Here is a 13,695-nt window from a genome sequence, read left to right on the forward strand (position 1 = left end):
TCCAAGCCATGTGACTCGAGTCCACATCTCTGTTGTGGACCGCTGAAGAGGTAAAACTTTTCCTTGCTCTCATCGAAGAAAAAAACATTACAGCTATTTTAGATGGAAAACAACGCAATTCCACTATATATCAGGACCTAAGAGATGATGTTATCAAAAGGATACGACAAGCCCTGGAATGTGTGTAGTTTTCCGCTCCAACCACTTGATGGAAACGCACCTAATTCGAATTTCTTTTCTGAAAATTCGCTTCACCTTTTTGATGGAAACGTGACTACTGAGAGGAGGTGTGTAGAGAATCGGTTATGAGGTACAATTCTCCCAAAAAAACACACTGACAAACACACACACCCACACTCAAGCATGGGTGTGTGTGAGTGAGTTTAGTGCATGACCATATTTGGAATCAGGTAGACTAATGTGTGTTGTGTCACATGTGATGTGTGTAAAGATAGATGCATGGGTGTTCAAGTGCGTATGCATGTGTGTGTGTATGGGTGTGTATGTGTGTGCCTGTTTCTGTGTATGTGTGCATTAGTTGTTATGTGCATGGGTTTGTGCATGTGTGTGTGTTTGTGTGTAAGGGTTGAAGTATGTGGGTGTGTGCATATTTGTTTATGTATGTGTGTGTTTATGTGCACGTGTGTGTTAATGTTTACGGGCATCTGTGTGTTTGTGTGTGTGTGTTTATGTGCATCTGTGGGAGTGTGTGTGTTAGTGTTTATGTGTATCTTTGTGTGTGTCTGTGTTTGTGTTTATGTGCATCTGTGTCTGTGTGTGTATGTTTGTTTGTGTGCATCTGTGTGTGTTTGTCGTAGTGCATCTGTGTGTGTGCATGTGTGTTTGTGCGTGCGTACGTGTGTGTATGTGTGTGAGTGGGGTCCCCGCGGCCTACCGGTCTTGCGCAGGGGGAAGTCGTCTCGGGGGTTGTACACCCCCAGGACGGGGTGGTTGTAGGGAGACAGGCCCGTCTGGGGGGGCGAGCTCTGGTCCAGAGAACTGTGCTGGGTTTTCCTGGAGGGAAACACAAGCAGAACACACTCAGAACTGGTGAGTCCCCCCAACGCTATTATGTGTTTAGATCAGCTCCTCTTCCTGGTGTATTACACCAGGGATTTGCATTCTTATTTTTGCACTTTTTCATTCACTACCAAGCATACGAGAAACAACACTGAACTAGTGCTTTTGCATACCTACGTTTCGATCGTCATTATTTTCAAGTTTGGAAGATAGTTATTCTATAAATGCCTACTTGAAAGTATCACATAAAGGAGTGTTTCTCTCAGTGGTACCAGTAGGGGGCAGACCCTCTTAGTACAGTACACTAGGTTCTGGTGGTGAAAAGGGTTAAAGTGGTGATATCATGCTTTTTCGACTTGTGAACGTTCGACCAATCACAACAGAGTGGTCGTGCTGACCAATCACAGCAGACTGGGCTAACCGGGAGGTGGGCCTTAAAGCGCCATGAAACAAATCAGACCGTTTTTGAAAGACGCTGAAATTGGTTTTACTGAAATGAGCACTGTGAGTAGACTGGGTAGCACCGCGAATTCTGCGTGCGATTTGAGTTCGCCCTGCACAAGGGTCTGGAGAAGAGCAATACATTTCTTTCTGCTTCCGATAAGTTTTTGCGGGAGCCAATCACCAAGCTGGCTTTTCCCCTTGGCGTGCAATTGGCTTGTTTAACACAATGACGACAGGGAAGCGACAGCAAGCAGCCAATCGCGTACAGAGTCAGTTGAACTAGGCCCGTTGATCACGCCTCTTCTGCTGAAGAAAATGACAGCAGCTTCCCCAGACCAACGTGCAATCTACGATTGAGCTTGGTCTTGAAATAGCCAGACTACACTGTGAGAATAATAAGGGTTATTTCTAACATACAGGCACGTAACCCTATTCTAGTAGTACCCCCAAATGCAATTATGAACCTTAAAAGGTATGGCATGATATTTAAAGCAGTGTTACTCTCACCGGTACCAGTAGGGGGCATCGTTGGGGATTCCTCCCTGGTTGATGCTGCGCTGGGCCAGGGCTTTCTTCTTGTTCAGGACGAACTCCTGCAGACGCATCTTCACCTCGGTGCTTGCCACCGCACCTGGAGAGGGACACAGGTGAGACAGGGACATGTGAGACAGGGACAGGCGAGACAGGGCCCCACGACGATGACATCATCGGAGGTTGACAAAACGTAACCCTGTCGCCCGGGGACAATGGTGCATTAAAGATGTGGACAACGTAACATTGACGGAGAGAGGCAACAGACACACACCCAAACACACACACACAAAACACACACACACACAGACCCTAAGTGTTCAGCCTAGGTCTACCGGCCCGAGAGAGAGAGAGAGAGAGAGAGAGAGAGAGAGACAGAGAGAGAGAGAGAAAAAAAAAGAGCGCGATCGAGAGAGAGATTGGGGCCAGCAGCCAAGGGCAGAGGGATCATTCAGCAGCCTCTATGGGACGCCGTTGGAAAATATCCTTGAAGAACTTGCAAACGCTCACATGTGCGCACTCATGTAACACTTTCACACTCAAAACATGCATGCCGCACAAACCACAACACATGCACATGCTACAATACACTTGCACACATACACTTCTTGCGCACGGTACAAACTAAAACCCCAACTCTCATTAGCTGACAGTTCGTCAGTTCATCATGTTTAGGAAAAAGAGATGACAGTTAAATTATTTGTGTTGGCATATGTCATACGTTTGTGTGTGTGCGTCTGTGTGTGCGTGTGTTTTGTGTGTGTGTGTGTGCGTGTGTGTGTGTTTGAGGACATACTCTCTTTTCTTCGCTCCTTGTTCTTCAGCAGCAGCATCATCTGTTTAGTACAGTCTAGTATAGTCTACATGGCTTATAATATAGTCGAGTATCTAGTATAGTCTACATAGTATACTACGGTACAATATAGTAGAGTATCTAGTATAGTCTACATCAGGGGTCGGCAACTAAGTTTGCCCTCGGGCCAATTTTTCGGGCTTGGGTAGAGGTTACCGCACTGTCACCACAGAGACAACGCAGCGATATCAACATGAGCAGTTCCAACTAAAGATAAAGTGAAATCCGCGAGCTGCTGATCATGTGAGGGAAGGTGATGCAGTCGTATTAAACAAAGACGGTGAAAGATGGTGCGATCTACGAGAGAGACGCAGAGGAACTGTCCATATGAGCCTTTTGTCGGGATAAAAAACAAGTGGTCAGCAAAATAAAGAATATGTTGGCGTTTTTGCACTTGTAAATAGTTATCGTGTTTGTAGCCTACACTCAGGTGTGAAGTCATTCCTGCATGCGGGTGTCTTCATTCATAATAAAATAAAAACATTCGGAATATGCAAATTATTCTAAAGAGGTCTAGACTCCGTGTGCAGCCCCACCATCTCCAGTAAACCAAGAAAGCCCGCTCCGTGACGAACGGTGGATTTTACCCCCTCGGTTTTACACAGGACACTTGGGATAAGACGGTGAAATCGCCGGGCGTGCCAAGCCTCGACCGAACCGGCTTGGCAGTGTAGAAAGGCCTTATGCTGGAGAGAGAGGGCAGTAGTGCGCAGCTAAAAAAGCAGCCAACCATTCTTAAAACACTTCACACAACACAACACAACACCCACACACACACACCACGGCGGGTGCTGACTGACTGCACACACACACACACACACACACACACACACACACACACACACACATCACGGCGGGTGCTGATTGACTGCACACGCACATATACACACACACCATGACGGATGCTGACTGACTGGCACACACACAAACCTCCGTTCCTAGCCTACTCACCTTTAGAAGAGCTGTAGGCGAAGTAGCCTCATCAGAGACTCTACTTGCGTTAAACAGCAAAGTCTCAGAGCTCGACATCTTAAATCTTTTGTGGACTTTTATCAACAGCTCCTGCCTTTCTCTGCGTGCAGTATCACAGAAAAATATGTAATGTTGGGTCGCCATGGTTGTTGTAAAGAGGGGGGTTCCGTTTCATTTAATATTGCATAGTTTCCAATAACTCCCGCTCAGCCCCTCGCAGCTTACTCGTGACCGTGACGAGTGTGTCTCTAACCTTCCGGGAGTAGTAGAAGGACTTGATACATTTAAATTCAAAAACGGTTGTGAAAGAAAAAAAAAGTTCACTGTACCTGGCCCTTTACATTTAAGCTAACAAATAAAGATATTCAATATTCTAAAAAACTTCTGAATAATCTGGCAGGCCAGATATTATGTCTTGCGGGCCAGTTATTGCCCGCGGGTCAGCCAGTTGCTGACCCCTGGTCTACATGGTATAATACGGTATATTATAGTCGAGTATCTAGTATAGTCTACCTGCATGGTATAATACAGTATAATATAGTACACTATAGCAGTGTTTTCAACCACTGTGTCGCGGCACACTGCTGTGCCATGAGAGATGGACAGGTGCGAATTATGTGAATTCACTTCATTGGTTAAAAAATACATAGATTGGTCTACTCCGTGTAAGTCAGTCTGAGCCGAGTGTGCCTGGTCACGCTGTTGGTGGTATGCAACGTAAATACTCCCATATGCCTGTTGGTGTGATTGATATACACGAGAGTAACGCAACGCAAACATGGATAAGTATTTGAAAAGAAAATAACCCACTCCTGATCAAAGTGCCCCCATAACCAATCCAGTCGATGAGCCCACAACAAGTGGGGTTCAAAAGAAAGCAAAAACGGTGAGCTCAAGGCTGTACAGTGACACGTCTGTCATTTGGTTTTTCCTTTACTGGGGATCCTGTTGCACCGTGTACGTTGTGCGTAGTATGTGGGGAGAAGCTATCAAACAGTGCCATGTACCCTAGCAAGCTTAAGCGACACCTGCAAACCAAACACCCATCCCTCCAAAATAAGCCTTCTGACTATTTTGTTCGTTTGCATGACAGCACTGGGACACAGACAACTTTGATGAGGAAAGCCACTATTTAGTAGCTGAACTTGTGGCTAAATCAAAAAAGCCACAAACTGTTGGGGAAACATTAATATTACCAGCCTGCAAAGCCATTGTCAATGCCATTCTAGGCCCAGATGCAGAGAAAGAAGTGGTTAAAGTCCCCATCTCAGATAACACCATAGCGAGATGAATTGATGATATGTCTGCGGACATAGAGAGTGTGGTTTTGGAGAAGATACGTTATAGTGAGAAATATGCTTTGCAACTGGATGAAGCCACAGATATCAGTGACATACATTAGTACAGTATTAGTACATTAGTAGTATTAGTACAGTATTTAGTACATTTTGTACTGTTTGTCTGAGTAACAGCTACTTCTACTTATGCACATGGACCATCCATTCCACTTTTTCTATCCTAGGCTAGGTATTGTGGGTGCATGGTTTTGTTTAGGTGGGATATGTATGTATACATGTTGTGTTGAGTTGTGTTGTGTTGTGTTGTGTTTGTATGCTGGCTGCTTGAACAGCTAAATTTCTCTGCTGAGATGAATAAAGTATATCTTATCTTATCTTATCTTATCTTATAAAACCACAGGAGAGGAAATCTTTCGGGTCACATCAGAGTACCTTGAACAAGGAGGACTTCAGTGGTTGAGTTGTGTAAGTGTGTGCACTGACGGCGCTGCAGCCATGGTCGGGCACATCAAAGGCTTCGTGAGCAGAGTTCGACAGAAGAACCCTAATGTTGTAGTCACGCGTTGCTTTTTACATCACGAGGCACTTGTTGCCAAAACTTTGCGAACGTAGCTGGCCAGTGTGTTGGATAACGTTGTGAGCATGGTGAACTACATTAAAACTAGACCCCTGAAAAGCCGACTGTTTGCAATTTTGTGTGAGGAGATGAGAGCGGAGCATAAGGCCTTATTGCTCCATACAGAGGTCCGGTGATTGTCCCGGGGAAAAGTTCTGGTCCGCGTATATGAATTGAGGGAGGAATTAAAAATATTTTTGACTGAAGAGAAGAGGTTTGATGACGAAAAGCTGCTTGCAAGTGATGAATGGTGTGAGCGGCTTGCATACATGGCAGATACGTTTGCATATCTGAATGAACTCAATGCGCGAATGCAAGGTCGAGATGAAAACCTTCTTTCAAGCATGGACAAAATGCAAACAGATTCTGTTCAAGGATCTCCCTCTGGCGATTTGGAAAGTGGTGACACTCTCGAAATGTTCCCCCTCGCCCAAAAATGGCAAGAACAGGTCAACACTTCAGCCTTGTGCGAATTGATCAAAAAACACCTGAAATCAGTTGAAGAGAAAATATCCTTTTATTTTCCCTCAGCCAACACCAACTAATTTGACTGGGTCAGGGACCCATATAGGTCTGTGGTTGATAAAGACACAAATTTGATTGCAGGAGCAAGAACAACTAATTAAATTGAAAGAAGATCGCACATTAAAACTGCTCCATGCAGACCTACAGCTGGATAGTTTTTGGTTGACTGCTGCCAAAGAATACCCAATCGTGGCAACCAAGGCTATCTCAACATTGCTCCCTTTCTCCACAACATACCTCTGCGAGCTTGGCTTTTCAAGTCTAACTGCAATAAAGACTAAAAACAGAGAACATCTGCGATCAATTGATGAGGAACAACCTCTGCCTCTCATCAATTTCTGCCAGGATACCACGTTTGTATGCATCTAAACAGGTCCATATTTCACACTGAGTGAGTTTTAAGTCTTTGAACAATAAATGTAAAGGCTACTGTATTTTATTTTATTTTTTAAAATAAATTTCGTGTTTGATAACATGTTGGTGTGCCGTGGGATTTTTTCCTTGTCTGAAGTGTGCCGTGGTACAAAAAAGGTTGAAAAACACTGCACTATAGTGTGGGTGGGGGTGGACCTACTCTCTTGTCCCCGCTCCTCATTAGTCTACATGGTATAATACGGTATAATACAGTATGCAGGACACTGTAGTGTGGGTTGCGCTGAACCTACTCTCTTGTCCCCGCTCCTTGTTCTTCAGCAGCAGCAGCTTCTGCTCCCGCTGCTGCTTCTCCATCTCCTGCTCCATCCGGTGGCTCTCCATCTTCCTCTGGTGCTCCAGCAGCTCCTGCTGGTGCTTCAAGGCCAGCAGCTCCTGCTGCTGCTGCTCAGACAGGGAAGGAGAAATGGGACAGAAAGAGAGGGGAGATAGATAGAGGACAGAGACAGAGACAGAGGGAGAGAGAGAGAGAGAGAGAGAGAGAGAGAGAGAGAGAGAGAGAGAGAGAGTGGAGACAGAGAGAGAGAGCGATGACAGAGACAGAGACATGGGAAAGAGAGAGAGATAGGGGACAGGAGAGAGGGGAGAGAGACAGAGGACAGTCGTGAGTAATGTAGATAAGTATATTCATGACACACATAAACACCTTTCATTCAATTTCAGAGGAAGGAGGCTTTGCTGTTCATTTTTTCTTCCATTCATTCATTCCTTCATTCTTCTGTACGAGAATTGAATTTTCCCTTCTTTCTAAGAAAGCCATTTGAGTCAAGATTGAATAAATAAATAAATAAATAAATAAATAAGATGAATGAAATGCTATGAAATAAAATAAATGAGGAAATAAACATATAAATAAATAGGCTTTCCTTATCTTAAATTTCTTACATTATTCAATCATCCCTGTTTTCAATCATTCATCCTTTCATTAAATTACTAATTAAATAATTAATCCCTTCATTCAAACATTCATCCCTTCATTCATCCTTTATATCACCCTCTCAATAATTAACCTAGCCGGTCATCCCTTTAATTAATTTCTTCATTCATTCACCCTTTCATTCCTTCAGCTCTTCAGTCATTCAATCCTTAAACAAGTAATCAATAAATCCTTTCTTCATTGATGTCTTCATCCATTTGTAATGTATCCCTTCATCTCTTTGTCCATTTACTCATTCATAGCAGAGCAGGAGCACCCCTGGAGTGGAGAGGGGTCTATAAACAAGCAGACCATTCTGATGCCTCCAACACACACAGAATTCATTCACACATTCACACACCGACGGCGGAGTCAACCACGCAGGGCGACAGCCAGCTCGTCAGGAGCAGTCAGGGTGAGGCGCTCAGGGACAACTCGACACTCAGCTAGGAGGAGCCGGGGATAAAATAGCAACCTTCCGGTTACCAGTCAACCCGCTCTACCTCCTAAGCTACTGACGCCCGAAAACTGCAGTTCTCTGGGCGTTTACTGGAACACTTTTTCAATGAACACGTGCTTTACCTTAACGGGGAGCCATAAAATGCCTCAGCTCTATTTTATCTACCGTTTCTATCCGCCGGCCTCGTGGGCTGAGCATCTGGAGCGCTACAGCCAACAGGTGTTTGAAGCGCGACAATGAGAAGCCATCACGAACAACAAAGCCATACATACAAACAGGCAATCACAGGCTGCTCAGGCCAACCCCAGGCATGGAGCACGCAACACCGCCGTGGGGACACACACTTCCAACGTTGTGTTGTCTGCTTCTGTGAGGATCGCTCTTTCATGGAAATACAAGCCCTTAAACACTTTATTTTACATTAAAGGGATGTAGTGTGTCACACAGCAGCACAATGGATTGAACCTGCTCCAGATCTTAATTTGAAGCACAAAGTTGTAAACATGTCTATGATCTGGCTACACACCCCAGATATGACTGATCAGCCTGAACAACAACAGCCCCGCACCTAACTGAATAAACAGCCTGTACAGTAGTCGGCTAGGGTAAATGGTAAATGGTAAATGGACTGGATTTATACAGTGCTTTTTGAACCAGTGGCCACTCAAAGCGCTTTACAATACTGCCTAATATTCAACCATTCATGCACAAATCCACACACCGACGGCGGAGTCAACCACGCAGGGCGACAGCCAGCTCATCAAGAGCAGTCAGGCTGAGGCGTCTTGCTCAGGGACACCTCGACACACAGCTAGGAAGAGCCGGTGATCAAGCTCGCAACCTTCCAGTTACCAGCCGACCAGCTCCACCTCCTGAGCCACATGCCGCCCCATAGGGTAGTAGCTGGGCCCCACCTGGGCCCCTCATGGTGGACCGTACCCAGGTCGGGGACATGTCCCTGTCAAGAGCAGAACTTAAAGCCACCATCTGAGAGTGCGAGATGGCAGGAAGAAGACAGACGGTATCCGTTACCAGCAGATTACACCAGTTGAGATCAATGATGGAGATATTCTCCTGTCTGTTGATTAGTGTTATGTCCCAGATGTGGGTCTCCCAACACCGCTGTGTGGAAAGAGGATTTCAACTTTACATCTAAACAGTATGTCTTTAAAATGTCATCTGCAAGATTTTATAAAAGCAGATTTAGGAGCCTCTCTCTCTCCCTCCCGCCCACTTTCTCCCCTCCCTTCGTCTCCATCTCTCTGTCCCTCTCTCTCTCCTCCCTCTGTCCCCCTCGTCTCTCCCTCCCTTGCTCCCTCTTTCTCCCCTCCCTCTCTATCTCCCTCTCCCTCCCTCCCTATCCCTCATTTTCCTCTTTCCCTCCATCCCTCACTACCACTGTCTCTGCCCTCCCTCCCTCTCTCCCCCTACTCCCTCCCTCCCTGTGCTTTAGTTAAGAGGGAGGTGGACGATATGGCAGCATCCATGATGATGACAAAGTGCGGCCCAGGAGTGTTTTAGTGACGCCTGGCCAGGAGGCCCACTGCGTGTTATTGTCTCTGGCCTGCAGCACTCAGGGACAGCAAGTCTCTCATTGGGAGGATGACCAGGGAGAGACCCCTCACCATCAGGCTGAAGAAGGATTATCTAACAGAGGTTACAGGGAATAGATTGCGGGCCGATTTCTGGGCTAGTAGTGGTGTTTGATAGTGGAAAGTGGTTTTGATCGACTCAGCATCAGGGTGGTGTGTGGTGATGGTGGTGGTGGAGTCTTGAGGTAGGGGCGGTGGTGGTAGAGGTAGGATAGCGATGGGGTTCTGGTGATAGGGGTTTTCTGGTGGTGGTGGAGAAGGTAGGCTAGTGTCTTGACGTCTGGGGAATGCTGATGGAGGAGGAGGTAAGGTAATGGTGGCAGTTTCTGGAAGTGGTGGTGGTGTGGAAGTTGGAGGTGGTGGCGGTGGTTGAGATGGTGGGGGCGGTGTTGGTGGGTGTGGTGGTGGGGGTGTTGGTGGTGATGGTGGTGGAGTTGGGGGTGGTGGTGGTGGGGCTGTGCAGACCTTAAAGTCTCTGGTACCCAGGGCTCGGCTGGGCAGATTAGACACAGCCCTCCTTCATCCCCTTACTGCTCCACTCTCAGAGTGCTTTGGAATATTCTCTTTACCTGTTGCTGGGCTGCACCACTATTTGCTCTGCCTTGTGCGCAACTGCAATGTGTCTGTGTGTGTCTGTGTGTGTGTGTGTGTGTGTGTGTGTATGTGTGTGTGTGTGTGTGTGTTTGTGTGTGTGTGTGTGTGTGTGTGTGTGTGTGTGTGTGTGTGTTCTGGGGTGTGGGTTCTGCATGTGACACAGAATGAGAGAAACTGTGTGTATGATCTTAGCATCTGTGTGTTTTTGTGTCAGCCTGCGTGTGCGTGTGTGTGTGTGTGGGGGGGGGGGGTTGTGTGCATCTGTGTGTGTGTTTAGTGTCTCTCTGCATGAATGTGTGTGTGTGTATGTTTTCTGTCTGCTTGCAGGTATGTGTGTGTACCTTTTATGCATGCATGTGTGTGTTTGTGTATGTGTTTGTATGTGTCTACGTTTCTGTGTGCAGTCATGTGTGCCAGTGTTGGTGTAAGATCTGTGTACACTGTTGCATCTCATTGTGTGTGTGTGTGTGTGTGTGCGTGCATGCGTGTGTGTGTGTGTGTTTGTGTGTGTGTGTGCATTAGTGTGTGTGTACATGAAAGCATTAGCACACATCCTCAAAAAGTGTGCATGCATGCGTGTGGAAGTGTGAGCATTCATGTGTGTGTGTATGTGCGTGAGTGTGTGTGTATAAGGGGCCGCCAAGGACAGAATTCATACTTAGTCTTACACACACTATTATAACCTCGCATATATACCACTATACTCATACACACACACTATTATACTCATTTTACATGTATGTATGAGAGTGTATAGTCATGTATGTGAGAGAGTATAGTAGTGTATGTGAGAGAGAATAGTAGTGTATGTGAGAGTATAGAAGCGTTTATGAGAGTATAGTAGTGTATGAGATAGAGTATAGTTGGGTATGTGAAAGAGTATAGTTTGTGAGAGAGAATAGTAGTGTATGTGAGAGAGTATATTAGTGTATGTGAGGGAGTATAGTTGTTTATGAAAGAGACTATAGTAGTGTGTGAGAGAGAATAGTATTGTGTGTGAGGGAGTAGAGTAGCATGTGTGAGGGTTTGACTGAAGCGGAAGTGAGTTTGATTCCTCAGTTCCTGATTGGCTGAGAGAAGAGGCGGTAGCTTCTGGTGCTCAAAATACTGCGCTGTCATTTCACTCTTGAATCTCCAGCGATGTTGTTATGCTGCTCAAGTGGCCGCCTGAGATTGCGAGAGGCTTCCTCTTGTGACCGCCAATTCATTCTCAACCATGGCCGGTCTCTACGTGTTGTGGAAGAACCAGAGACGTCGGAAAAAAACAACGCAGTCGTTTAGGATTCATAATATCACCCGTTCTATAAAATATTCTAACCTAGAAACCTCTGGGAACTCCGGCGTGAGTCCAGGAGCTCTATATCTAAATAATATAAGATGATATAATATATACATATCTTTATAATATAATATTGTAGCGTCACAGGGGTTTCGGAGATGGGGGCGGGCCTTAGCGGGGAGCTCTCGTGGGGAATGGGATTCGGTTTCGCAGGATTTGTTGTGGTTACCGGTGTTGTCGTGGTTACCGGTCATGTGAAATCGCTTACCGGTCATGATAAATCGCTTTCTTAGCAATACTTCATTCACTGCCTCTTCCTTGGTCATTACAATTCAACCACGACATGGAGGAGAAAGGGCGTTGTTGACGTTTGCGGACTCTCTGAGCTTCTCCGGCGGGGACCGGGAGCTCAGTTCCGGGGGCCTGCGGGATCTCCTGCACCTCCTCGCCGGAGGAGCTTCGGGGGTCCGCAAACGGCAACAATCCCTTTCTCCTCCACGTCGTGGTTCAACCTGGACTACAGATTGATGTGGAAGGACCAGAGACGTCCGAGAACCCGACGCAGTCGTTAAGATATATTATACAGATAGATATAGATCTTAAGGACCCCCCGGCGGAGCTCCCGGAGTGTTCTAGATTAGAATATTTTATGGAACGGATGATATTATGAATCCCAATAGACTGCGTCGGTTTTTCCGACGTCTCTGGTACTTCCACAACACGTAGGGACTGGCCATGGTTGAGAATGAATTGGCGGTCACAAGAGGAAGCCTCTCTTAAACTCAGGCGACCACGCGAACAAGCGACCAAATGTTTTTTTGGTGCGCTGGAGATTCAAGAGTGAAATGAATGATTTTGAGTGCCAGAAGCTACCGCCTCTTCTGTCAGCCAATCAGGAACTGAGGAATCAAACTCACTTCCGTTTCATTCAAACTCACTTCCTTTTCATTCAAACTCTCTTCCATTTCATTCAAACTCTCTTCCGTTTCATTCAAACTCACTTCCGTTTCATTTAAACTCACACACACTACTATACTCTCTCACACTTACTACTATAGTCTCTTGCATTTACAACTATACTCTCTCAAACACACTACTATATTCTCTTGCATAAACATATATACTGTCTCCCACACACTAGTATATTCTCTTGCATAAACATCTATACTCTCACACACACTACTATACTCTCTCACATACACTACTATTCTCTCTCACACATACTACTATATTATCTGGCATAAACAACTATACTCTCTCACATACACAACTATTCTCTCTCACACACACTACTATACTCTCTTGCATAAACAACTATACTCTCTCACACACTACTATACTCTCTCACACACTACTATACTCTCACATACACTACTATTCTCTCTCACACACTACTATACTCTCACATACACTACTATACTCTCTCACATACATTACTATACTCTCTCACACACTACTATACTCTCACATACACTACTATTCGCTCTCACATACAAGACTATACACTCTCATACATACATGTAAAAGGAGTATAATAGTGTGTGTGTATGAGTATACTGGTGTATATGTGAGATTATAATAGTGTGTGTAAGACCAAGTATGAATTCTGTCCCAGACGGCCCCTCATATGTGTGTGCGTGTATTTGCATGCGTGTGTGTGTGTGTGTGTGTCTGTGCGAGTGTGCAAACGCAAGTGTTTGATTGTGCGTCAACGTGCGTATGTGTGTTGCGTGTGTTTCTGTGTGTGTTGCGTGTGTGTCCGTGTATGTGTGCCTGTGTGGCCGTGTGTGTGTGTGTCTGTGCCTGTGTGTGTGTTCGTCCGTGCGTGTGTGTGCCTGTGTGTCCGTGCGTGTGTGTGTGTGTGTGTGTGTGCCTGTGTGTCCGTGCGTGTGTGTGTGCGTCTGTGTGTCCCTGTGTGTTGCGTGTGTACACACAGGCTGTGAATGGGGCTGATTCAAAGAGGGCCTCCCAGGCTCGTCTGTGCGTCACGGGCCAGCCCCACCACAGACTGGAGAGACACCCCTACACCCGCCTCCCTACTACCCCTCACCCCACCCCACTGCCCCGCTCCCTGGAACCAGGACGACCGGCCGGTCCAAAGATGGTTGAATATGTAGTAATGTTACGTATATAATAGATACATGGGAACACATCTTTATGAGC

The 13,695-nt window shown here is 46.0% G+C and overlaps 1 protein-coding gene across 3 annotated transcripts in view; it reads right to left on the minus strand.

Annotated features, from left to right (window-relative positions):
• The window catches only part of LOC307074631 (histone deacetylase 4-like), a gene marked incomplete at its 5' end in the record, with an annotated part of 88,541 nt that overhangs the window by 42,053 nt on the left and 32,793 nt on the right, over positions 1-13,695 (minus strand). For all 3 annotated transcript variants that reach the window (XM_079734870.1, XM_079734871.1, XM_079734869.1), the window contains 3 exons: positions 896-1,014; positions 1,972-2,095; positions 6,925-7,075. In XM_079734870.1, the coding sequence (XP_079590996.1) occupies positions 896-1,014; positions 1,972-2,095; positions 6,925-7,075 (394 nt within the window). The remainder of the gene's footprint in view (positions 1-895; positions 1,015-1,971; positions 2,096-6,924; positions 7,076-13,695) is intronic.

Source organism: Pollachius pollachius (assembly GCF_949987615.1).
Source record: "Pollachius pollachius genome assembly, chromosome: 4".
Lineage (NCBI taxonomy): Eukaryota > Metazoa > Chordata > Actinopteri > Gadiformes > Gadidae > Pollachius > Pollachius pollachius.